General features: G+C 34.4%; 1 protein-coding gene and 1 non-coding gene across 2 annotated transcripts; both read right to left on the reverse strand.

The window, feature by feature from the left end:
- Positions 1-381: 381 nt before the first annotated feature.
- On the reverse strand, positions 382-454 carry Trnaa-agc. The gene has a single exon. It is a non-coding gene; the product is annotated as a tRNA-Ala (tRNA).
- A 15,902-nt stretch (positions 455-16,356) lies between these two features.
- On the reverse strand, positions 16,357-24,764 carry LOC106663744 (DNA replication licensing factor Mcm6). The gene is made up of 16 exons (XM_014388819.2): positions 24,510-24,764; positions 24,295-24,438; positions 23,973-24,237; positions 22,491-22,639; positions 22,290-22,432; positions 20,457-20,560; positions 20,202-20,376; positions 19,950-20,074; positions 19,656-19,889; positions 19,425-19,592; positions 19,213-19,350; positions 18,997-19,149; positions 16,920-17,040; positions 16,739-16,855; positions 16,548-16,678; positions 16,357-16,473 (listed from the first exon to the last, which is right to left on the reverse strand). The coding sequence occupies exons 1-16, from the start codon at positions 24,599-24,601 to the stop codon at positions 16,357-16,359; spliced, it is 2,376 nt and encodes a 791-aa protein (XP_014244305.1). The 5' UTR covers positions 24,602-24,764.
- Between the last annotated feature and the right edge of the window lie 204 nt (positions 24,765-24,968).

Below are 24,968 nucleotides of genomic sequence, written 5' to 3' on the forward strand. Positions count from 1 at the left end.
GAAATTATTATTATTTACTGTTAAAGAATTGTTATGGTAATTAAAACGGTTAGGAGGCTGGTTAGTTGCCTCGGATGGTCATTGGTGAACCAGTTAAAGTAAGTTAACATTTGCTAAAAAAACATGTTGTCAAAATAAATGGATAATTCTAAACATAACTTTATATAAAAATACATTTGGCGTACTTAACACAGACGATTATAGAACTGCGAAAATACGCACTGGTCTTGAGTCAGTATTAAGCAAGGGATGGCGCCATACGGTCATAAATCTTCCGCAGTTTTACAAGTTCTTCTGTTTAAAATTTTAGACCCAATTAACTGGAAAAAAAATGATTAAAATATTTTTCCTACAATTACTGTTTGGCAAAAAAAAACGCTTTGGAGGCGCCGGGTATCGATCCCGGTACCTCTCGCATGCTAAGCGAGCGCTCTACCATCTGAGCTACGCCCCCTGTTGGTACGTTTCGCTTTATGGCTAACCCAAACATCAATTTATTGAGGTCAATCTGAGAGCGAGCGAGCGGAAAGTTGCGTAAAACCCGATTGTTAAAGCAATAAATCCGAGTATTATTTTACTGCTATAATACTAGAGTATTTTGATGTTTGAATTCTCCTTTAACTCTTATCCATACTTCTAATACTGTCGGTTTCTTGGAGGTTAATTTTTTTTCATCCACAAAAATGATCTCAACCCCAGAAAGAATTCGGCCCAGCAACGTGTCGTTTCGCAAAGCTTAGCCGCTTTTTTTCTATTAGACTGATGAACGGTTTTTTCTACCTATTTGTCCATGAAAGTTAGATTTACATAATACACGGCGATTATTTTCCGGGTTTACCTTGATTCCTACGAAGAACCTGCTGCGATTTTGGAAGCGCTCATCCGAACGGATCCTTTTTTCTCAGCCCAATCCCATGGGGTGTATAGACAGCTAGATTTTTGTATCTAAACATATTTTTTATGTCTTTCATTCAAATATAACATTTAACGTAAAAAAGTAATATTAAAAAGTCACGATTTCCAATTTCTTTTGTTGGATATTGTATATAGTAAGCCGCTTATTTCTATTACTTTCTGATAATATTAAAGCTATATGCAAAAGATAAAATCAATTTCCTTAAATGGTACTTCTGTTACATCGTCATGGAGATGTATTGTTGTGTTCACTCTGCAGTAATAAATACTTAAATTGCTAAAGGTTCCTGGAAACCGGACGTCGAATTGATGTTGCTATAAATAAATTGCGATTGTTCCCACACCTCGGCCAAACATCATTTTAGAATCGTGACGTTTATTGGGCATAAACTGCTCTATTTATTGCACCTTTAACTTCGACGGTGATTTTCACCCTTAGCCTGGGAACATTAGTGTTCGCCCTTGGGGCAAAATGATTTATGGTGAACCGCTGGAATTTGAAATGGGGAGGCTAAATGCGTTTCGTAAAATGAAGGACATTAATCAACCATCACAAGATGCTGAATACATTTGACCAATTTGACCAAGTCCGTNTTTATTTATTTATTTAATTTATTTATTTATTTATTTATTTATTTCTACCTCAATCTCTATCTCTATTTATTTATGTATCTAACTATTTATCTAATTACCTATTCATTTATAGAAATGATGAATGATTTGCGGTGTTCAATCCTTTTTTAACAAAAGATAGTTCCTATTTATAGTAAGTTAATTATTTCAGCACATTTATATTTTATATTTGTATTTATGTTACAACAATCTGCCGATGAACCAAGGGATAGTAGTTTTTTTTTGTATACAATTCTGTTTTAGGGACAAATTTTAAGCCTTTGTTTAATAGATTGTTTTCTTCTTCTATTCTCTACTTACTGTTAGTAGGAACTAACTTTTTGAAAAAAGGATTTTACCAACCATTTATCTATCTAACTAAATGTTTATCTCTGTCTGAGATATTATTCTATTAATGCCACTTATTTGGTAGTTATTGAAAATTGCCAAATACTGAAATGAAAATCATCCTTATTTCTCTCACTCACTCTCTCTCTCTTTCTTTCTCTCCCTCTCTTTCTCTCTCCCTCTCTTTCTCTTTCTCACTCTCTCTCCCCCTCTCTTTCTTTCTCTCCCTCTCTTTCTCTTTCTCGCTCTCTCCCTCTTTCTTTCTTTCTCTCCCTCTCTTTCTCTCTCACTCTCTCTCCCCCTCTCTTTCTTTCTCACCTCTCTTTCTCTTTCTCACTCTCTCTCCCCCTCTCTTTCTTTCTCTCCCTCTCTTTCTCTTTCTCGCTCTCTCTCTCTCTCTCTCTCTCTCTTTCTCTTTCTTTCTCTCCCTCTTTTTCTCTCTCCCTCTCTTTCTCTTTCTCACTCTCTCTCTCCCCCTCTCTCACACTGTTCTCTCTCTTTTTCTATATATGTATCTATCTATCTATCTATCTATTTATCTATCTACCTATCTATCTATCCATTTTATCTATCTACCACCTAACTATCTACCTAATATTTATCTTTATCAGTGATATTATTCTATTAATCCTTCTTATTTGTGTTGTTATTGAAAATCGCCAAATATTGAAATAAAAATTTTCCTTATTCTGTTAAGTAAAAGTTTCTTAGAAATGATAATTTAAACAGGAAAGTTGTCAGAACGATATTAATTTTTTTATGGTAATGCTTTGTGTTTATGATTACGCTTATAATCCTAATTATCTCTGATATAATTTCGTAATATCAATTTAATATAAATTGAATTGCCCCTCTTGTACCGCCATATTATGGGCAAACAAATATTGATAGAAGGGTAATCAAAGAAATCAAATAAAGATGGAAGCTTTCATTTTAACTATAGAAAAGTTATAAATAATTTGAATATTATATATAGTTATTGTGACTTTTGTAATAGTGAGTTATTTATAAGTTAAAATTATATTTTTTATTTATTATATTTGCGTTGTGACTATACTTTTGTGATGAAAAATTAAAGACAAGGTCAGTTTGAAAGAAAAGGAATACACTCAATTTCTTCGTCAAGCTTTCGAGGACTTTCGAATTTGAAACTACTATTAACAATTCGCAATGTTAACAATTATGAGCATCTACTTACAATACTGAAACTTGCGATTTCAGAAAGTGAATTGAACAATTGATTACTGCTAGAATTCGCCTACTGGGCAAACATACCACGTCATACTTTATTAAGTTTTGGATCAAACCGGTTTCGAACTGTTGGATAAATTCCGTATAAATAAATGGGCCAAGATGGGCGATGTTATTCATGAAAATCTCTCAGGGCAAAGCCAGGGATTTCATGAAATATCCACCTTCTCGTTCAGCGTCAAATACCATACTAGCTTTTCAACGCTACCGATAAAAACAACCTAAACAAAAGAAAGAAAATATTTTTCCCTGCTAGATGTGATATAAAACTATCATTCTACCTAAAACAATAATAATTTTTTATTATATTGTTTTGTTTAAAAAAAACTCATTTTTTATACTGATTAATCGTTATTTAATTACTTGATGTATTAAGTTTCCCCTTTGGAATAGACACCAATAATCCGGCTTAAACTTGCAACGTGAGATTGTTGTTTTCTCAACCTTGGGAAAGTAGTTGTCTGTGAAATGAGAGAACTACCCTGAGGCCCTGTTAAACCCCCTTGCCATTAACAACCCTCTACTCGTCGGTTTCTTTGTATCTCCCGTGCTTAATTACTTTACGTCCAACATGCAATAAAGTCCGTACATTTTCTCTTGATATACCTATTTAAGTTAACAGTACAATATTTCAGTTATGATTACAAACGAAAGTTTCAACGTTCAACGATATATTTTATATATTATTCAATAAAAAATCCACGTATTTAGTCATATTTTTAGACGGATATAAAGGGTCTTAATAAAAATACTTTCGACAGGAAAGAAAGGCTGTAGCCCTGTACGTATCTTTTTTAAGAGTTTTTTGTCCCTACCTTAATTCCTAGGACCGAACGTTGGTAAATGTGTACGCTTGGGCGCGTGTGTGAGTGCTAAGTTATGTAGATCCGGGGCAACATTAAAATTCCCGAAGGGATTGCCCCAACGGGCCTTTTTTCCCTTACCAATTAGAACGATCGGAAATAGGACGGGGAAATCCTGCCTTTAACAATTTGACCCCCTTCGTCCGTTCGGTGGAGTGTTTTACCTTCCAAGGCAGTAGAAATGCCAAATTTACCTTATGGCCTACCTAAAGGTTTTAAACAACTTTTGAAACACAGCGAGGATTTTACAATTGATGGTCGAATTTAAAAATAAAATCCTAAAATACAAAGATTGGGTATTATAGGTCTGCCTATGCTCGCGCGTTTTTCAGACGCGTTTCGTCATATCGACATCTTCAGTATGTCTCCGAGGTTGTACGTTTGAATTAAATAAACTGATTCTACTCTGTACGTCACTGTCAATAAGTTAAATTGAGTCTTCATTGAAGTTTTCAGTTGGCATTATTCTCTCGCCACTGGCTGATTTAAGCCAGGAACACACTTACCCGATGCTACGCCATGCGACGCTGCCCGATGCTACCTGACGCCTTGCCACGTTTTGGTGGGGTGTGCACATCTATCCGACGCAAGCACACGTCGCGTACAGTCCACAGCGTTTATCACAATCGCAAAGCATCTTTTGTTCTTAATGCACTATTTTGAGCAAAACCTTGTAATAAATTGTTAGTTAAATTTTATGAGCACAACCATCTAATAAATTGTTTGTTAAACTTAATTTTTTATAAGTTTGTTTATAAGTTACTCCTAACCATCATAATTAAACAATGTTTATAAAAACTTATGCATTTTTTATCTCGTATAATTTGGTTTACATTAAAATTACATGTACTTAGTTTGAAATAAACTACAAAAAATATGAGTGTCCTGTTATGATGCTACCCGACATTACAAAATGATGTAATTTTACAAGCAGAACTATGAAATAAATTGTTAATTAAATTTTATGAGCAAAACCGTGTAATAAATTGTTCTAATTTTAGTATATTACGCCAATAAATTGTTAGTTAAATTCATTATATCAAAAAATCGTATGCCGGTGTTTTGATTAATTTTCTACCAAACCATTAAAATTAATTTTTTAAATAAAAACTAATTAATTTTTAATCACAGTAAATTTGGTTTAAATTAAAATAAGTATGTTGTAATTAATATAACGACAATAATACATGTAGTTTGAATAAAAATATGAGAGTCCGGTTCTTTTGTCTTCGACTGTACTCGATGCGACCCGACGAAAATCTGGACAGTGGGGATCGCAGAGCGTCGGGTACGTCAGCGTGGCATAGCATCGGGTAGATGTGCACGGAGGTAATGCAACCTTATGGAAAATCGGAATTTGGATTTGCGTCGGGTAGCATCGGGTAGCGCCGCATGGCGTAGCATCGGGTAAGTGTGTTTCTGGCTTTAGGCTACGGTTACTATGGATGCGAATTCTGACGAACTTTTGTTCTGACGAGTATGTCCGAAATCCTCGGTTTGGTGGTTACATTGTGCGCGTTTGCTGATAGTCAGTCGTTTCTGCCTCCCAGCAAAATGGAAGAAACTTATTGAGTTCTATTTTCTTAAAAGTCCGTTGATTAAATTATTGTTGATAGGTCGTGGGAAAACAGGGCATGTTAACCACTTATTTACCACAAGAGACGAGAAGGGAGGGTTTCAAACTTATAGCTAGTCCCTTCTTTCGATTAATTTTCATTTTTATGTAATGTCTTGGTTGAGATAAAAAAGTAAGGGTCACGAGCAGGATTCGAACCCACGACCTTCGGCTAAATACGCCGCTGCTCTACCACTTGAACTGTCGTGACTTTGATCCTCTCCGACACCTTTTTATACACTTTTTTATCTCAACCAAGACCTTGCATAAAAAGAATAATTAATTGGAAGAAGTAACTTGGTCAATTGGCCACTAAAACATAAATGGATTTATATTTAATAAGTAAAAGAAGTATCACTTCACTAACACCTCCCCGTGGCCACTTCATAAATCGCTGAGAATTGAATCCTGATTGCACGCCATTTGAAAATGGCAAAAAGAGGGAAAATTCGAACGGTTGTAGGTTGAGATGAGTTGGTGTCCGAGGGGATCGAAGTCACGACAGTTCAAGTGGTTATAGTAGCGGCGTATTGAGCCGAAGGTCGTGGGTTCGAATCCCGCTCGTGACCCTAATTTTTCGTCTCAACCAAAAACCTTGATTAAAAAGAATTATTCATTAAAATAATTAATATGGTCAATTATGACTACTATTTTTTATACACTTTTTTATCTCAACCAAGACCTTACATAAAAAAAATAATTAATTGAAAGACGTAACTTGGTCTATTGACCACTAAAACATAAATGGATTTATATTTAATAAGTAAAAGAAGTATCACTTCATTAACAGCTCCCCGTGGCCATTTTATTTGTCACCGAGAATCGAATCCTGATTATACGACATTTGAAAATGGCAAAAAGAGGGAAAATTCGAACGGTTGTAGGTTGAGATAAGTTGGTATCCGAGGGAATCGAAGTCACGACAGTTCAAGTGGTTAGAGTAGCGGCGTATCGAGCCGAAGGTCGTGGGTTCGAATCCCGCTCGTGACACTAATTTTTCGACTCAACCAAAAACCTTGGTTAAAAAGAATTATTCATTAGAATAAGTAATATGGTCAGTTATGACTACTAACCAAATATGGCTTATTCCTAGTGTTGATTTCTTGAGCCACTTTCACCCACTATGGCCGAGAAATAGCTCTGTTGTGATATTTTTTGTCGTTCATGTCCTAAACACTCCCATTGGAAAACAAGCATTTTTGTTCGGACGAACTCGTCAGAACTTGTCAGAACAAAATTTCGTCAGAATTCGCATCCATAGTAACCGAAGCATTAAGCAGTCCCTGCAGTCCGCGGATCGATCTTCAAAGAGTACCGACACTTTCCATTTTTCTAATAACTTTTAGAAAGTTTTTATTAGAATTTCCTTTATTGATACGCCCATTTTATAGCGACAAAGTCGGTGATTTAAAATTTAGAACATTTTATTGTAACAACCAGTCTGCCTATGGCTCTAGCTAATGTAGCATCATCAAGGACTTTATCGCCCTTCTTCGCGATTCCTTTGCATTTAGTAGTTTAAAAAATTGGAAACTAACGCCACCAATCAGTGTTGCCACAACGTCTGCAATGAATGTATTTATTGACGGGACAGAGAGATGATATGACCCAATTTACATTTGGCTCTGGCGATGGCATACCGAAATTCGAAAAACCAAAGTTGATAAATTTGGTGAATGCGAGCTGTGAGGGGCATGAAAAAGAGCTGATTTATTTCACTGAGTGAGCTGTTTTGATCCGATCATTAAAAAGAACGATTTTTCACATCTAAGGTACAGAATAGTTCATTTAGAAGTATGACATACCCTGAATATCACTGAAATTAGACTGTGATTTCCATAATGTGAGTGTATTTTTATTATTATTATTATTTTTTTATTATTATTTTTTTTTTTTTACTTTGGGCTTTTCAGGGCCTTTCCACTACGTGTGAATGGGTTAAACATTACCGACTGTAAATTATACCAGTTCTATCAGAAAAATAAATCACCTATCTACTCTAGTGGAGCGCCCTATTTCCCTTATTGATTATCCAAAAAACGCGATGTGGAAAAAACGTGAGCTGCCGGCAATGGCCCTGGCAGCAAGCCGGGAAAAAAACAGCGATGATAGACGGACCCTTCGGTCTATACGATGTTTGAAGTCTTTGGTTGAGAAACCGAAATATTTTTATAGTATGAAAATTTGATTAATAAAAACCAAACAATTTTACTTCCTTGTTGAAATCTTTACTCAATTTTTACACACATTATTTAATCATATGTATTTTGATGTTTATTTAAAACTAAATGTATTTTTATCGTTATATTTATTACAACGTACTTATTTTAATGTTAACAAAATTAAACGAGATCAGAAATTTATGAGTAAACGACAGTACAAAAGCCAGCAGTCGCCCCCTTCGCTCGGGTAGTATGAAAATTTGATTAATTAATTGCAAATTTGTTATTTTACAGAAACTTTATTTATTGATTTGGTTCTTGAGAAACCGACGGATAATTGTCCATGTTAGAAACATTGATGAAAAATGAAGTGTCACGAGCGGGATTCGAACCCACGTCCTTTGTAGAAATACTCTTCCAGGAGCACGGTATTCTTTTATGATGTGATATCCGTCTAGATCCTGTACCCGCTTTCTTCGGGAAAATGTGTTATTAGCCGAGGTACTTCATGATATAATAATATTTTTTTGAAGTCATCACTGTTACATAAACCAAAAGTTGGTCCATTCCAGGTTACCTAATCATCCTGACAGGAGACTAAGATGGCCCCCGACAACATTTGACGTCGGTCTCCTAGGATGGAATCCATCTCACTAATAATATTGATGTAATAACGGCATCGATTACTTGACGGTTGCTGTTCATGTTTCAATGTTATTGTTTATATGTTGCTTACGGTGTTAGATATCTTGGTGTAACATTGGACTCAAATTCGAGATTTAATTTACATATTGATTTTTTGGTTTCCTGTCTGAGAAAGCATTTTTATAAATTTAGAATTTTACACAACTTTATGAAAATTGAAATCTTAAAGGCAATATATTTTTCACTTGCACAATCCATAATAGCCTATGATATTGTTTCCTTTGGGGGGGGGGGTTTACTAATAAATGCTACACTAAGACTCTGGATGTAATTATAAACTCACTTCTTAAAATTATTTTACGTAAACCGTATAGGTATAATACGAAAAAATTATACAGTGAATTTAAAGTCATGAATCTATACCAAATCTTTCTTAAATGTTCATGTTTGTATATATAAAAATAAACTTGTAACTAAATATATCAGTGAATAAAACACAAGACACAATTCATTGGCTAACTCACATTTTTACAATGTCAAAAACACGCAATATTATAATTTTTCATTGAACATGGCACGTGGTTTTTTCATAAAGAGAGGATCATTATTCCAAATTTCAAAAAGTACAAAGAAGGCAAAAAATTTTAAATTGTAGTTAAGACATTTTACAGCCAAGATTTAATTTTGTTTTTTTGTTGTTGTTTTTCATGCTACATGTTTATTCTGTATATGTTTGTTTATTTGTTTGTTTTTCTTATACTTTTATAAAGATATATTCTGTTTATTTCTCTGATGAGCTCCGAAAATCCCTGCTGTCTAGTTGCTTTTTGACAGCAGGCAGGAATGTACCAAAATAATATTTTTTGTTGTAAATTTATATGTAATGAACATTTTTACAAATAAAGATTTTTTTTACGAGGGTTCACAACAGCAGAGGTCATATAAACCCTCAGGGTGCCGATGTTTTTTGAAAAAAAGCCCATTTGTAAGTATCCAGCAGCCCTGCATTCGAACCCTGGACCTTGACCGTTGATGAGCGCCGTGTCAACGCCAAAACCGATGGGGCCACGGACGACCCAAGATTTATTATTATTGTTATTATTAATTATTATTATTTTGTATAGACTATATGTTTTACTAGTTGCACTTAACAATGCAGTTGTAAAAAAAATAATTAAAATAAAATAATAAAAAATCAAATAAAACTGCCACCTGACTGAAGCCAAGTATATATTGAATTTAAAAGAATTTTGTTTTTAATTTTAATTTTGCGTGTAGGATGGCAGAATAGATAAATAGAAAATCTTTTGATAATATTTAGCTGCCTTAAAGTAGTAAGTTAATTTTCTGAACAACTTGGAGAAAATGTATGAAAATATTGGGCTGTTTCACATGAAATGTCCGGTTTTATAGTTTCAGATATTCAGAGAGGATATATCGGTTTTCTGTTGTTTACTTCCAATTGTTTACATATTATAATTAAGCAGTTATTAATTATCCACTTTTGTTTATAATGATGAGTTCCCCAATACATTACAGACTTTTTAGTCTAGTCATGGAAACAGGCGATTTTCGTGTACTATTCCTTTACGAGTTTAAACTCGGTCATTCGGCAGCTTGAGACTGCAAGAAACATCAGTAAGGGTTTGAGGAAGGGAATACTGAATTGGAAAACCAGCCATTCAGAACACCTCCAACTTTAATTGACAACGATGTCCTTAAGCTTCAGGTGGATAAAAGCCACTATCAAACAGTCAGAGGACTCGCAGCAGAACTAAATGCACGCGCAACTACCGTGTCAAGACAAATAAGGAAGAGGGAAAATCAAAAAACTTGATCTATGGACCCTCATGAGCTCACTGAGCGACAGCAGTTAAAGCACCTTGAGACATGCGTTTCGTTGTTCGCCAGGCAAAAAACCGAACCTTTTCCTGAAAGAATAAGCGGGGAACACACCCGATGCTACCCGTCGCAAATCTAATGTCCAATTATCCATAAGATTGTATTACCCCCGTGCACATCTGCCCAATGCCACGCAACTCTACCCTACTCTACGATCTGCTGCTGCCCCACTGTCCAGATTTTCATCGGGTAACATCGAGTACAGTCAAAGACAAAAGAACCGGACACTCATATTTTTATTCAAAATACATGTATTCTTGTCGTTATATTAATTACTACATGCTTATTTTAATATAAACCAAATTAACAGAGATCAACAATTCATAACTTTTTATAAAAATTATTTAATTATGATGGTTAGGAAGAAAATTTATCAAAACACAGGAATACCATTTATTGACAGAATAAATTTAACTAACAATTTATTTCATGGTTTTGCTCATAAAATTACATCATTTTCATCGAGTAGCGTCTGAACAGGACACTCATATTTTTTGTAGTTTATTTCAAACTATGTATATATAATTTTGTCGTTATATTAATTACAACATTCTTATTTTAATGGAAACCAAATTAAACGAGATCAAAATTTCATGAGTTAAATAAAAATTATTTAATTATGATGGTTAGGCAGAAAATTTATCGAAACACCAGAATAACTTTATTTAAAACAATTAAATTTAACTAACAATTAATTACATTGTTGTGCTCAAAATAATGCATTAAGAACAAAAGAGGCGTTGCGATTGTGATATTGATTATTGTGATACACTTTGTGTGACTGTACGTGGCGTGCGCTTGACGTCGCATAATGGGCACACCCTACCAAGGCGCATAGGTGTTCCCGGCTACACCATTACTTTCATTGAAAATTTTGTGGCTCAAGCATGGCACATGAAGCAAAGCGTTCTTCACATCTTCTCCATACACGGAATCATCTGATTGCCACAAACCAAACCTGCATTCTTCTCTGAAGGGATTACCACCCATATCAACTCTTAATTTTTTTTAATCTTTCCACTTGATAATTCGAATTATTTCTGTAGTCCTTTGGGTACCCCATCAAGAGTCGACTATATATGAATTAAAAAGTAATTAGCAGTGAGCAAGTAGGAACTTAAAGTTTATCGGCCCCAAATATTGAGTAAGGGCATTATTTTCAGCCCAATAAATAAACCTTCAAAGTATTGGGTTGTCCGGAAAATAATGCAGGATTTTAAGTTTTCATTAAAAAAAATCTATATAAAATATTCTGTTTACGTTTACAGGATTACTCATTTGTATGAATGTCAACACTTATTAATCCTCTTCCAAATGATATTGTTTGTTTACCTCTGTAGCATTCCGCTACTTGGAAATAATTCAGTCATCCTTATAATGTCAAAGCGAGAATTTCGTACGATTTTCTTTTACGAGTTTAAACTCGGCCGAAGCGGAGCCCAAACGGCTAGAAACATTAACCAAGTCTGGGGCGAGGGTTGTGTTAATGAGTGCACTGTGCAAAGGTGGTTTAAAAAATTTCGGGAGGGAGATTTCAGCCTTGAAGATGAAGAAGGTCGTGGAAGGCCTTCCTCTCTTAATGATGATGTTCTGCGATCAGTGGTGGAAGAAAACCCCAAAACAACTGTTCGAGAACTTGCAGAGCAACTCAAAGTCAGTAAAACGACCGTCGCTGACCACCTCAAGGCGATTGGAAAAGTGAAAAAACTCGAAAATTGGGTTCCACACTCATTAAACGATCGCCAAAAAAATCAGCGCTTTGATGTTTGTGCATCACTTCTTTGTCGAAACAAAAATGACCCATTTCTGGCCAGAATTGTTACATGTGACGAAAAGTGGATTCTGGACAGTGGCTCGACAAAGGAGAAGCTCCAATACATTTTCCAAAGCCCCCAACTCATCAAAAAAAGGTAATGGTTACGGTATGGTGGGCTTCATTTGGTTTAATACACTACAGCTTCTTAAATCCTGGCGAAACCATCAATGCTGAATCATACTGTAACCAAATTAATACCATGCATCAGAAATTGGCAGTAATGAAGCCCTCTTTGGTCAATCGGAAAGGGCCCATTTTGTTGCATGACAACGCTCGACCACATGTGTCACGTGTAACGTCACAAAAATTATTGGAGCTTGGCTATGAAACTTTGCCTCACCCACCCTACTCTCCGGACCTCTCGCCTACTGACTACCATTTTTTTAGACACCTGGACCACTACTTACAACACATAATATTCAAAAATCAAACGGAACTGGAAAATGCATTTATTGACTTTATCAATTCTAAAAATTCTGAATACTACTCAGACGGAATTAATAAGTTACCAACACGTTGGGAGAAATGTATTGAGAGTATGGGAAATTATTTTGATTAAAGAACATTGCTTTAAAGTAACTAGTTTCTTTTTTTTTGTTTAATACCAAAATCCTGCATTATTTTCCGGACAACCCAATAGTTTCAGCTTGGCACGGTCCCAAATACTTTATTTTATTTGCTCTTCAGCATCCCCTTGCTCCAGTTAAAATTTAAAATCATAAAACTATCACTAAATAATTTATGTTGATTTACAAATTTCGATGGTACTCTGACATAAATCATAACAAAATTTGGTAGTTTCCGATCACTTTGGTCTGCCTGTGGCTGTAGGCGTCCTTACCAAACCCAGATCCTCTATCATTTATCTAACAATTGTTTAATTAAGCAATAAAATTATTTGTCTAGGTGCAACAAGGGTCCCGTGACGACGCCCTTCCAATCCCGGGCATGCATCACAGAAGCCTTCGGGCGTAACGGACGTCTGCAATGTGCAAGGCATCTGTTGCTTCATATCACGCCGATAAATCATAGCAAATAGCTAGATGTAAGCGAATTAATGCTAAGAGGGATGCGGGCAATATTCGGGATGCTGGATCCATTGTGACAATAACTAATGGGGGGGGGGGGAGGCAGAAGCCATCTTTGATCTTCTCTTATGGTATATTGCTGCATAAATTAGTCACAGAGAACCTGTTAGCCTTTGCCACACAGACAAGAGCCTCTGCAAAGCAGGGATAGCGAAACACTTGGTTTGAACTTCCCAATAATAATAATACCATGATGTTTACTAATAAGCGGTAAAATAAGGCATAATTTCGAATAACCAAACGCTTAAATTATTTTCAAAATCCATAAATTTTTGCCTAGTAAAATGAATTTCAAGATTTTTATAAGAAATAAAAACCATTACAAACAAATACAAAAAATGAATCTGTCATTTCAGAAACTCCTCATGTACGAAAAATTCGATTTTTTCGCGATTTCAGTTTTATTGTAGATCTACAACCCGTTGTGCCCGGTACTTATAAGCTACTTCAAAAACGGGTTAAAGTTGAAGGAACAAACAGAAAACCGTCATGTACAGTACAGGACTAGACCTAAACAACTAACTCAAGTTCCAGACTGAAAAAGGGCCAGAGGCGACGGCGGGAATTGAACCCCCGAAGACCCCGCGGTCGTGGGTTCAATTCCCGCCATCGCCAATAGCCCTTTTTTCACGATACCCCCAATAGAGATATAATAATTCAGGGTATGGTATACTGCGCCCTTTAAGAGATATTGTATCCCCTGTGCTCTGCCTAAAGCACATCGGTGAGTCCTATTTCATCAAGAAACTTGATTAATAGGCCCGGTTTCAGTGGTTGTAGTTCTTCTATGGTCACATTGTACATCCCAAAACACTTCCTCCTGCGGGCTAGTGTAGCTCCGCAGTTTGTTAGTAAGTGTGTTGGTGTCTCTTCTACTTCTTTGCAGAATCTACATGTGCCATCTTGGATTATTCCAATTTTCTTTAGATGTTCATTTAATCTACAGTGTCCTGTCAGGAATCCTGTTAGGATTCGCAGTCTATTCCTGCTTCCTTTGACACATTCTGTGATTTCTTTCTTGCCAAAATTGGTTAGAAGATTCTTGGATTGTCTATGTCCAATAAGTGAATTCCAAAGTTCGCTCATTTTCTTTTTGTCCTTCTGTCTGAGGTATTTGTTAATAGTGTGTATTCCTATTCCACAGAAGGGTTCGGGTCCTATTAGCGGTGTGGCAGCCCCTTTTCTTGCAAGGGTGTCCGCTTTCTCGTTGCCTTCTACTCCCATGTGTCCTGGGACCCAGCAGAGGCTGACTTTATTCTGCGAGCCTAATACATTTAATCTGGTTTTGCAGTTCAGCACCATCCTTGAACTAATGGTATTTGAGCTTAGTGCTTTGATGGCTGCTTAGCTATCTGACATGATAGCTATATTCTTGTTTTTGTATCCTCTATTTAGATTGAATTGGATACATCTTTCAATTGCATGAATTTCAGCTTGGAAGATACTGGTGTGCTTTCCCATGGGTTCTGAGTATTTGGTTCCGGGTCCGAACACTCCTGCCCCCATACCTTCCTGCGTTCTAGATCCATCTGTGTACCAAAGGATGGTGCCATTGCGGTCGTGGGTTCAATTCCCGCCGTCGCCAATAGCCCTTTTTTCACGATACCCCCAATACGAATTACACATAATATATTGTCTGGCATTGGCTAATATGCACAGTACCTAAAGCCATTAAAAAAAAACCCCTAACCATCCCTAACCCCATCCCCAAAGTTCCAAGCAAAGTTTGTTCTTTCAAAAAAAATTACAATTATTATTTGGAGGTCGTGACATAGGTTTTAGAAAAACATTTTCTTTATCGTGCCAACGTTTCCATCTTTATTGAGGTCATCTTCAGGGCCTGGGATTTATAAACATTGTTTAAATTTTACAAATACGAAGTATACAAATAAGAAGTATCAGGTCATTGACTGTCACCGCTACAATTTCATTCCCTAGACTATTTTCGTATGTTAGGTTAAATCTCCATTGAGCAGTTGCTTCGCATTCAAAGATGATGCGGGTGGCTGTTTCCTCCTCCTTATTTGGGTGTTGTCTTGGATACAAATTCCACTTTCATTTAGTTTGCACATGAGGTCATCCACTACCACAATCCACAGCAGAGGCAAGAGTATTCCTCCTTGCAGACATCCTCTCGCCACCATTGCTTCTACTTTTTTGTTGAACATGGAGGCCTGCACTTTTCTGCTTTTTAGCATTGATTCCGTCCATCTGCAGCAGGTTTTGTCAGTTCCTCACTGTTTGCATGATGTAACCATTGCTTCAAAGTAGTATTATAAAATGCTCCTTCAATGCAACCTTCTTGGGAAGGTTCCTAATGCTTTTTCTTGGTTGTTCAGTGAACCCTCTATGTGTATCATTTATTTATTTTATTTGGTGTAGTGCTGATTCACAGGATTTTCCTTTCTGATAGCCATGTTAATATTTTATTAAGGGGTTTTTATTATATAATATATATTCCATCTGTTCCTGGAGATTTGTATGGGCTGCAGTTGTCAATAGCCCATTCAGTCTTTTCATAGGTGAGTATTGTTTTGGCTTACCTGTTGGCATTAGTGCTGTCACCGTGTGAAAAAACGTTTTGCAATCATATGTTTAATATGTATAGGGTTCAAATAAAATGTTTAATTTTTAAAAAAAGTTTGCGAACAATGGGGGAAAGAGGCAAACTGCAAGATACTATGGCGTAATGGCTGCATAATGATAGTAGAATAAGTTATAAATTTGTAAAAAATTAAAGTTGACTGACTCATAGGAGTGATGACTGTCCAGTCAAGAGTTGGACTAATGGAAATGGATGTCCTCTCAAAAGCCCACTTTTCTCAGTTATTATTCTTCCTGGTATTTCTAGATTTATTAACCTTATTATCAGATAATTTGTTACGACTTAACTATGAATTTGACATATTGAAGTTAGGCTTATGTTAGTTTCACCCTCTAACCACCGATTGATTTGTTTATTTATTATTGCTCCAGTATACTAAGAGGAAAGGTATAAAGTAAATTTAAAAAAAGAAAGGTTGAACACATTAGTAAAAAGTATATTGAAAGGATTTATTTACAGTACTGAGTACAAAAACATATTGTAAAAGAAATGTGATGGATTTACACATTACACAAAAAAAAGCACATTTCTATCCTAAATATCAAGAATGTAGTTGGGATGAACAACAACAATCATATCTTCATCTTCCTTTCCATCAGCATCATTTTCTTCTTCTTCCTTTGACTGTGTTAACGAAATAATAATATTATCCTGGAACAAAGAATAACGTTTTTTAGTAAAACAGTCAATTAAATACATATAAAAATTCTTTTATCAAAAATTACATGGTATATAAGTCGGTCTATGACTTTTTCGATGAGTATTCTCTTTTCAACCAGTTCTTCTTCGGATTCAATTTGATTGCCTATTTGTTCGAGGTACCAATTGACTAATTCACTTCTTCTTATTCCATTCTCTTAAAAATAAAATTTACATAAAATAACAGAAAATAAATAATTATTTAAAAGATATATACTTTCTACATCTCCGGATCTGAGGTGAGTAATGAGAAGTTGAGATAGTTTTTTGTATTCATCAAATGAAAGGGTGAGTTTCTTTTTGGGAAGTTCTGCTTGGTCCGTCTCCATCGCAGCTGTAATTATAACAATATAAAACCAGTAAATATAAATGATCAAATTAAAAGGCAATTAGCCCACTTTCTTCCGTTCCCAGAGCATCGTCGGCTTCTTCTTCTTCCAGGTGAATATCAGGTTGTTCAACACGGATTATTGACTTGTTCAGTAGATCAAAAGCTTCTCTGACATGTTTCGCCTGAACCTGTCATTACAAAAATTGTATTGATAATCAGAACTTAACCCCTTGCCTCACAAGTTTTTTTTTTATTGTTTTTTTTTATGTATGTTCCAAAATTGGACCTGATAAAATCTCCCATTTTTTAATGACTGGCTTCTATTCTTTAACATGTAAAAGTGAGTTCTTTCAAGTTTTTTAAAATTAACTTTAATTTATGTACAAAATTGGTGTCTCAAAAATGTTAACTTATTACCATAAGTTAACTTGGTGTAAATAAAAAATGCAAGTATTTCAATAAACCATAATAATACATAAATAAGCCATCTTAATATTTTTCTATTTCTCTTTATTGTGGTAGAAAGGAGTTTCCTTCAACTTTTTACAGTTTCAACTCAATTTTTTGAGTGGCACTGCAGTTGACAAAGGCATATCGTGCCGATCCCCTCCATCTCCAGTGTACATTAAATGTTAGTTAAATTTTATGAGCAAAATCGTGTAATAAATTGTTAGTTAAATTTCATGAGCAAGACCACCGCATAATAAACTGTTAGTTAAATTTTATTACCAAAACCATGTAATAAATTGTTAGTTAAATTTTATTAGCATAACTGTGTAATAAATTGTTAATTAAATTTTATGAGAAAAATTGTGTAATAAAATGTTAGTTAAATTTTATGAGCAAAACCGCTTAATAAATTGTTAGTTAAATTTTATGAGTAATACCGTGTAATAAATTGTTTGTTAAATTTTATGAGCAAAACCGTGTAATAAATTGTTAGTTAAATTTTATGAGCAAAACCATATAATAAATTGTTAGTTAAATTTTATGAACAAAACCGTGTAATAAATTGTTAGGTAAATTTTATTAGAAAAACGTGTAAAAAATTGTTTGTTAAATTTTATGAGCAAAACTGTGTAATAAATTTTATGAACAAAATCGTGTAATAAATTTTATGGGCAAAACCGTGTAATAAATTGTTAGTTAAATTTTAGGAGTAATACCGTGTAATAAATTGTTTGTTAAATTTTATGAGCAAAACCGTGTAATAAATTGTTAGTTAAATTTTATGAGCAAAACCGTGTAATAAATTGTTAGGTAAATTTTATTAGAAAAACGTGTAAAAAATGGTTTGTTAAATTTCATGAGCAAAACTGTGTAATAAATTGTTAGTTAAATTTCATGAGCAAAACCGTATAATAAATTGTTAGTTAAATTTCATGAGCCAAACCGTATAATAAATTGTTAGTTAAATTTCATGAGCAAAACCGTGTAAAAAATTGTTAGTTAAATTTTATGAGCAAAACTGTGTAATAAATTGTTTGTTAAATTTTATAAACAAAACCTTGTAATAAATTGTTAGTTAAATTCATTCTATCAATAAATGGGATTACATTCTCTACCATACCATTAAAATTAAATAATTTGTAGAAAACTTAAGAATTTTTGATTTCTTTTAATTTGGTGTACATTACAAAAGCAAATATAAGGACAAAAATACATATAGGTTCAAATAAAATATGTGCAAACAGTTCTTTCGTCCTCGACTGTAGTCAAAGCTAATTGGCGAAAATCTGGACAGTAGTAGGGAACTTAAGTCGCATCGCTTAGTGTGGAATAGGGTAGCTTTGCAAGGCATTGGGCAGATGTGCACATGTAATAGAATCTTATGAATAATTGGACATTGGATTTGCATCGGGTGCGTTCCTGCTTACATGTATTATTTTATTTTTTACTTAATTAGTTGGCCAACAGGGATTTAAATTAATACAAGTTTCTGTTTATTTTATTTTGTCTTTCAAATTTTCATTCAAGCCTTATTAGTTTGTTGTTGCTACAAGCAATTTTTTTGTGTCAGTATTCCTTGGGGAAAAAAATAGTGTGAAACAATAGGATGTTAGAGGGCAAATCAGACTAAGTGTTTAGTAAGCTAATTAAAAATAAATATATATAATTAATAAAATGAATGATACTATCAGTACCTCATCCAAACATTCCAATTTTGCCATTGCCTCTGAAAGACGTATCAAGCTTTCTAATTGTCTCACAGTGATCCTCCATGTCGATTTGCCTCCCGTGGCACCATCTCTCTGACGGAGAATGGTGTACAATTCAACAATGACATTTGCAGCCTCCTATATTACAAAAAACATTTATTTAGTTTATGAGTTTAGTTCAAATACGCTTGATGTTCTTACCTCACTAATCATAGGCTTGAACTGCCTTGCAAATGTGATATACCTCAAAACCTCTTCTTGGCTGTAGACTTTGTCTACGTTTTCTTCCATATTGTTGTGCAAGCCAACGATCTTACGAGCTATGGCATAATCAATCACCTAAAATAAAATAAAAAATAAAACTACTCTCGCCTCTAATGGGGAGATTAAAAAAAATTAAGTTAAAAACTGACTTCATTGCACTCATCGATCAGAACAAAAAACAAATCAAATCTTGACATAATCGGTGCCGACATCATGACATTTTGCTGTAAAGATTTTGTACGATCGTAATGCCCCCCGACTGGATTAGCAGCAGCCAATATTGAAGTTCTAGCATTTAAAGTGGCTCTTACCCCAGCCTAAAAAGTTTAAAGAAAGAACATTGAAATCTTGAATGTAAAATATAATTTTTAAAAACAGACTTTGGCGATGGATATGGTCTGTTGTTCCATGGCTTCGTGGATGGCGACTTGATCTTGTGGATCCATTTTATCGAATTCGTCAATGCAGCAAACACCGTTGTCGGCCAACATGAGTGCTCCGGCTTCGATTACAAAATCACCTGATTCTTCATCTCTCACAACTGCTGCTGTAAGACCAGCAGCTGAAGAAGCTTTACCAGATGTATAAACCGCTCTTGGTGATAGATCAGCAACCTGAAAAAGTCACGTGTTAACAATTAAAAATAATTATTTTAAATAGAAATGTTTTAATACCTGTTTCAATAATTGCGATTTAGCAGTACTTGGATCTCCTACAATGCAACAATTTATATCACCCCTTAACTGGGTCCCTTCAGTTGTTGTCTTGTGGACACCCCCAAAAAGCATAAGCATAACACCTATTTTTACAAAAAAAAAAAAAAAAAAAAAAAAAAAAAAACCAGTGAAATTTAATTTTTTAAATATATGACTAACAAGATTAAAAAGAAATATTAGACTAGCTCAGTTTAAAAATGACTGATGTACCTTTTTTGACTTGTTCACAGCCGTGGATCGACGGGAAAAGACTGTTAATGAGGTTTTTGTATAGGTTCTTGTCCTGGTTCATTTCATAAATTTTAGCCCACTCGGCCTCAGACATATTTTTCCTCATCATTTCAGGCGTTACATCCTCCATTAAAAGTTCACCGCAGCCACCGAACTGAAAATTGAATACTATTACATTAAGAGTTAATTATTTGGGAAATATTGAATTAAAAGAGATTTTTTCCAGTTAACTACCCTTGGGCTTGTTGGAGTAACACTGCAAGCAAGGAAGGCCATTTTATACTTTAGATCGCGAACACCTAAGGATTTTAATCCTCGTACACCATCAGAGCCATATTCTTAAAAATAAAAATTAAATGAAACAATTTATTTTAATCTAAAAAATTAGTAAAAATAAAGGAATAACTGATAAATGTCACAATTTTGAGAGAACAATAGCCATAGTGCCATAACTTTAAACTTAGAACTGTCAGAAATTTAATGAACTTTGCAAATAATCTCATAAATAGGATTAGGTTTTAATTTAGGCCTAAATGTTACACCATTTGACCAATAGAAGTAATTTAATGCAAAGTTTTCTTGCTTCATGGCTAATACTATCTCACTGATTATCCTTACACAGTCGACTCTCGATAACTCGGAGAAATTCAAAAATTGGAGTTATCATGTTTTTCAAATAAAAGAGGTTTTCCTATTTTTCCTTCCAAACTGCCAAATGTAGGGAAGCCTTGTATTCTTGTGGGAGTTGAAAAAATTTCGTCCTCCTTTAGCAATGTCGCCCTTTTTCTTAATGCCTTCTACTGGCTTAAAGCTGGGTTTCCACAGCACACACATTCCTCAAAACCATGATAAATTGTTAGTTAAATTTTATGAGTAAAACCGTGTAATAAATTCTAAGTTAAATTTCTTGAGCAAAACGTTGTAATAAAATGTTAGTTAAATATCATGAGCAAAACCGTGTAATAAATTGTTAGTTAAAATTTCATGAGCAAAACCGTGTAATAAATTGTTAGTTAAATTTCATGAGCAAAACCATGTAATAAATTGTTAGTTAAATTTCATGAGCAAAACCGTGTAATAAATTCTAAGTTAAATTTCTTGAGCAAAACGTTGTAATAAAATGTTAGTTAAATATCATGAGCAAAACCGTGTAATAAATTGTTAGTTAAAATTTCATGAGCAAAACCGTGTAATAAATTGTTAGTTAAATTTCATGAGCAAAACCATGTAATAAATTGTTAGTTAAATTTCATGAGCAAAACCGTGTAAAAAAAATTGTTAGTTAAATTTCATGAGCAAAACCGAGTAATAAATTGTTAGTTAAATTTCATGAGCAAAACCGTTCAATAAATTGTTAGTTAAATTTCATGAGCAAAACCGTTCAATAAATTGTTAGTTAAATTTTATGAGCAAAACCGTGTAATAAATTGTTAGTTAAATTTCATGAGCAAAACCGTGTAATAAATTGTTAGTTAAATTTCATGAGCAAAAATGAGTAATAAATTGTTAGTTAAATTTCATGAGCAAAACCATGTAATAAATTGTTAGTTAAATTTCATGAGCAAAACTGCAAATTTTTGGTTAAATTCATTCTATCAATAAATGGAATTCGTTGTTCTTATAAATTTTTTGTCAAACCCTTAAAATTAAATAATTTTGATAAAAACTCATGAAATTTGGATTTTGTTTAATTTGGTTTACATTAAAATATGCATGTTCCAATTAATATAACAATGAAAATACATTTAGTTTAAAATAAAAATGAGTGCCCGATTCTTTTGTCTCCGACTGTACTCAACGCTACTCAATGATAATCTGGACAGTGGGGAAACTGGTTGCATCGTGTAGCATAGAGTAGGTTAGCATTTCATGTTCCCCGCTTAATCCAAGTTTTCATTGAAACGTTCAGCTTATAGAGGTAAAAAAGTGAGCAAAAACTATAGGAAAATAAGGGGGATTTGAAAAAAATTTGAGTTAGTAAGGTACGAGTTATCAAGAGTCGACTGTACCTGCATAGAAAACAAGGACAAAAGGCAAAAAAATAAAAAAAGGTTTAATTGTACTCACTATTCTTTCTAGAAGGTTCAGCTTTCGCTCCAGGTAGTGCAATGGCTCCGACATCAGGCAGAACGATCAACGTCCCAGTGAAGTCATACCTATCGCCCGCTTGGACAAGTTCTACAACTTCTCCACGTAATACTACTTCGACGCTAAACAAAAACAATAGCTTCGAACCTGAAATACCCGATGTATAAAAATATGCCTTACCTTCGAGGAATACACCCTTGAGGTAGTTCACTCTGGGTCTCCTGTATCCTGACTTTTTGAAAGTCGACAAACTTAGATTTGTCGACGTTGATCATAAACCTCCTTCGGTTCGTGCATGTCGTATTTCTACATAATGTTGGTTGTGTGTACTGTAACAAAAGAAAGTAATATATTTTTAATATATATCTATATAACAATACCGAATCACGCTCGTGACACTAATTTTTCATCTCAACCAAAACTTTCGATAAAAAGAATAATTAATTGTAATAATTAATATGGTAAATTGTGACCACTAGACAATTAAGGATTAATTTATTTTTATATTTCCCTTTCCTTTGTTATCGTCCTTAATAATTAACTTCCTTTCCAATATTGAATAATCTAGAAAATCTACATCCTCGACCTTCTTTGAGTTAAATAAAACCGCCTATGATAAAAGAAATTTTCCCAGATTTACCTTGTCCCCCACCCTGTCACAAAAATATAAAAACAGCAGAATACAAATTCATGTTATGAAATACTTAGTTCAAAATTTATAGTTACATCTGTATTGTATTTTTTCCTATCAACATGTTTTGAAATTTAACCAGGCCCTGAAGATGACATGAATAAAGGTTGAAACATCAACAAAAAAATGAAAAAGGCGTTTTTCTAAACTACCTCATTCTTGACTGCTACTGATGACTTCAATAAATTATAAATGTTTTTTAATATTTCTCTGACCTGTTGGATTTTGAACCTTACCTTCATCCACACAAAAGGTCGTCAAGCAATTAGAATAAGTACGACTTTGAAGACTATTTATTTGGAAATCGTGAGATGCGGTCTGGCGTGATGTAGGTTTCAGAAAAACATTTTCTTTATCGTGCCGTTTCAATCTTTATTGAGATCATCTTCAGGGCCTGGGATTTACAAACATTGTTTACATATAACAATTACATTTTGGATGTGGAAAAGTTAATTTATACAATGCAAAATATATTTTTTATATATTCAATCAAAGTATTTCTACTTTGTCTTTTCTATACAGACATCCTTCCCCACCCCTTCAAAATCCAACGTATATAAACACAAAATAGCAAAATCTCACTGGCACTCTCGACACGACACGCAAGAATGGCACAATTACACAGAAGACAAACACTTTGAGTGAGTAGAAATACTTTGATTGAATATATAAAAAATATATTTTGCATTGTATAAATTCAATTGTTATATGTAAACAATGTTTGTAAATCCCAGGCCCTGAAGATGATCTCAATAAAGATCGAAACGTTGGCACGATAAAGAAAATGTTTCTGAAAGCTACATCACACCGGACCGCATCTCACGATTTACAAATAAATATTGATTAATGGTCACTAATCACCACACATTTTGACGACTATATTAATACTTTGGAACAAGAACAGAGCATCAGCAGAATAATCATGCAAACTAAATCTCACCAGTTTACCGTCAAAACGATATCAAACCTACTTTGAATTGTTGTTCCACATCTTTAACAACTGTCTGGCAATCGAGGCAGGTAAATGTGCCAGCAACGAGTTCAGGGTGTACAGGATGAGTCCTTACGACTTGGCCCGAAATCCTTATTAGCGAGCCGATCTTAGTCGTCGTCAATTCTCTAATTTTGTGCCTCGTAGGTACATCCGTGAACCCGACGTAGAAATCCCTGTCGCCCGTGACTTCTCCATGGTCTTTGACGAAATTCTTCACCGCTTGGCACAAATATGGGTAGAGTCTAAAATAAAACGCTTTCAGTGAGAGAAGAACGTTTCTCCAATCGAACAAAGCATACCTTAAGTATTCTTCGACTATCGCAGTGGCAAGGTTTTGATTGTATTTCTCAATGTCTTCGAAGCTGACTTCGAGTGTACACCTCTCCAATGACTGAAGCTCCTTCGCCGAATCTAGATATTTGATCTCACCGTCTTCCCGGTACCTGGAAAGATATTATTTTATTTCCAGTACAAATATAATCGGGGAAAAGGCAAAGTTTAAAAAATCACTCACTCGGCCAAGAAATCTTGGAACAGCTTCTGACACCGGATTCCGACTTCGTCTCTAATTTTCGACTGACCCTCTTGAGCCTCGGCTATGTCCATTTTTTCCTTTACTTTTCAAAAAATAAAATAAAAAACTTAAAAGCTCACAGAACTTTAAATAAAAAGGAACAATGAACAAGAGACGATATCGAGTAGAGAAACCTGTTGCTTGTTCATTTAGCCTAGCGCCAAACGAGAGGTCGGCCCGCCTTTAAGCGGGAAAACGCACACCACCAAAGATAAGAGATAAAAAAAAATTTATTAAATATCTCATTTAATCAATAATAATAAACCCCTTATTGACTTGCAATACTGAAAATAAAAAAATAAAAAACAAATATTAAACTTAAAAACAAAAAATAAAATATTCAATCTTGTAACAATCAGATTGATTCTAAACACCGACTTATTCATAATTTAACATCGA

Source organism: Cimex lectularius, unplaced genomic scaffold (assembly GCF_000648675.2).
Source record: "Cimex lectularius strain Harlan isolate CLEC.00 unplaced genomic scaffold, Clec_2.1 scaffold116, whole genome shotgun sequence".
Classification (NCBI taxonomy): Eukaryota; Metazoa; Arthropoda; class Insecta; order Hemiptera; family Cimicidae; genus Cimex; species Cimex lectularius.

What these genes read in the sequence shown, in the direction of transcription:
- LOC106663744 (XM_014388819.2), bottom strand. Translation starts at nt 24,601, where the DNA reads ATGGACATAGCCGAGGCTCAAGAGGGTCAGTCGAAAATTAGAGACGAA. An exon ending in TGAACCTTCTAGAAAGAATA is followed by an intron (nt 20,561 to 22,289) that starts GTGAGTACAATT and finishes TTTATTTTTAAG; the next exon opens with AATATGGCTCTGATGGTGTA. An exon ending in TTACTCCAACAAGCCCAAGG is followed by an intron (nt 20,377 to 20,456) that starts GTAGTTAACTGG and finishes TTCAATTTTCAG; the next exon opens with TTCGGTGGCTGCGGTGAACT.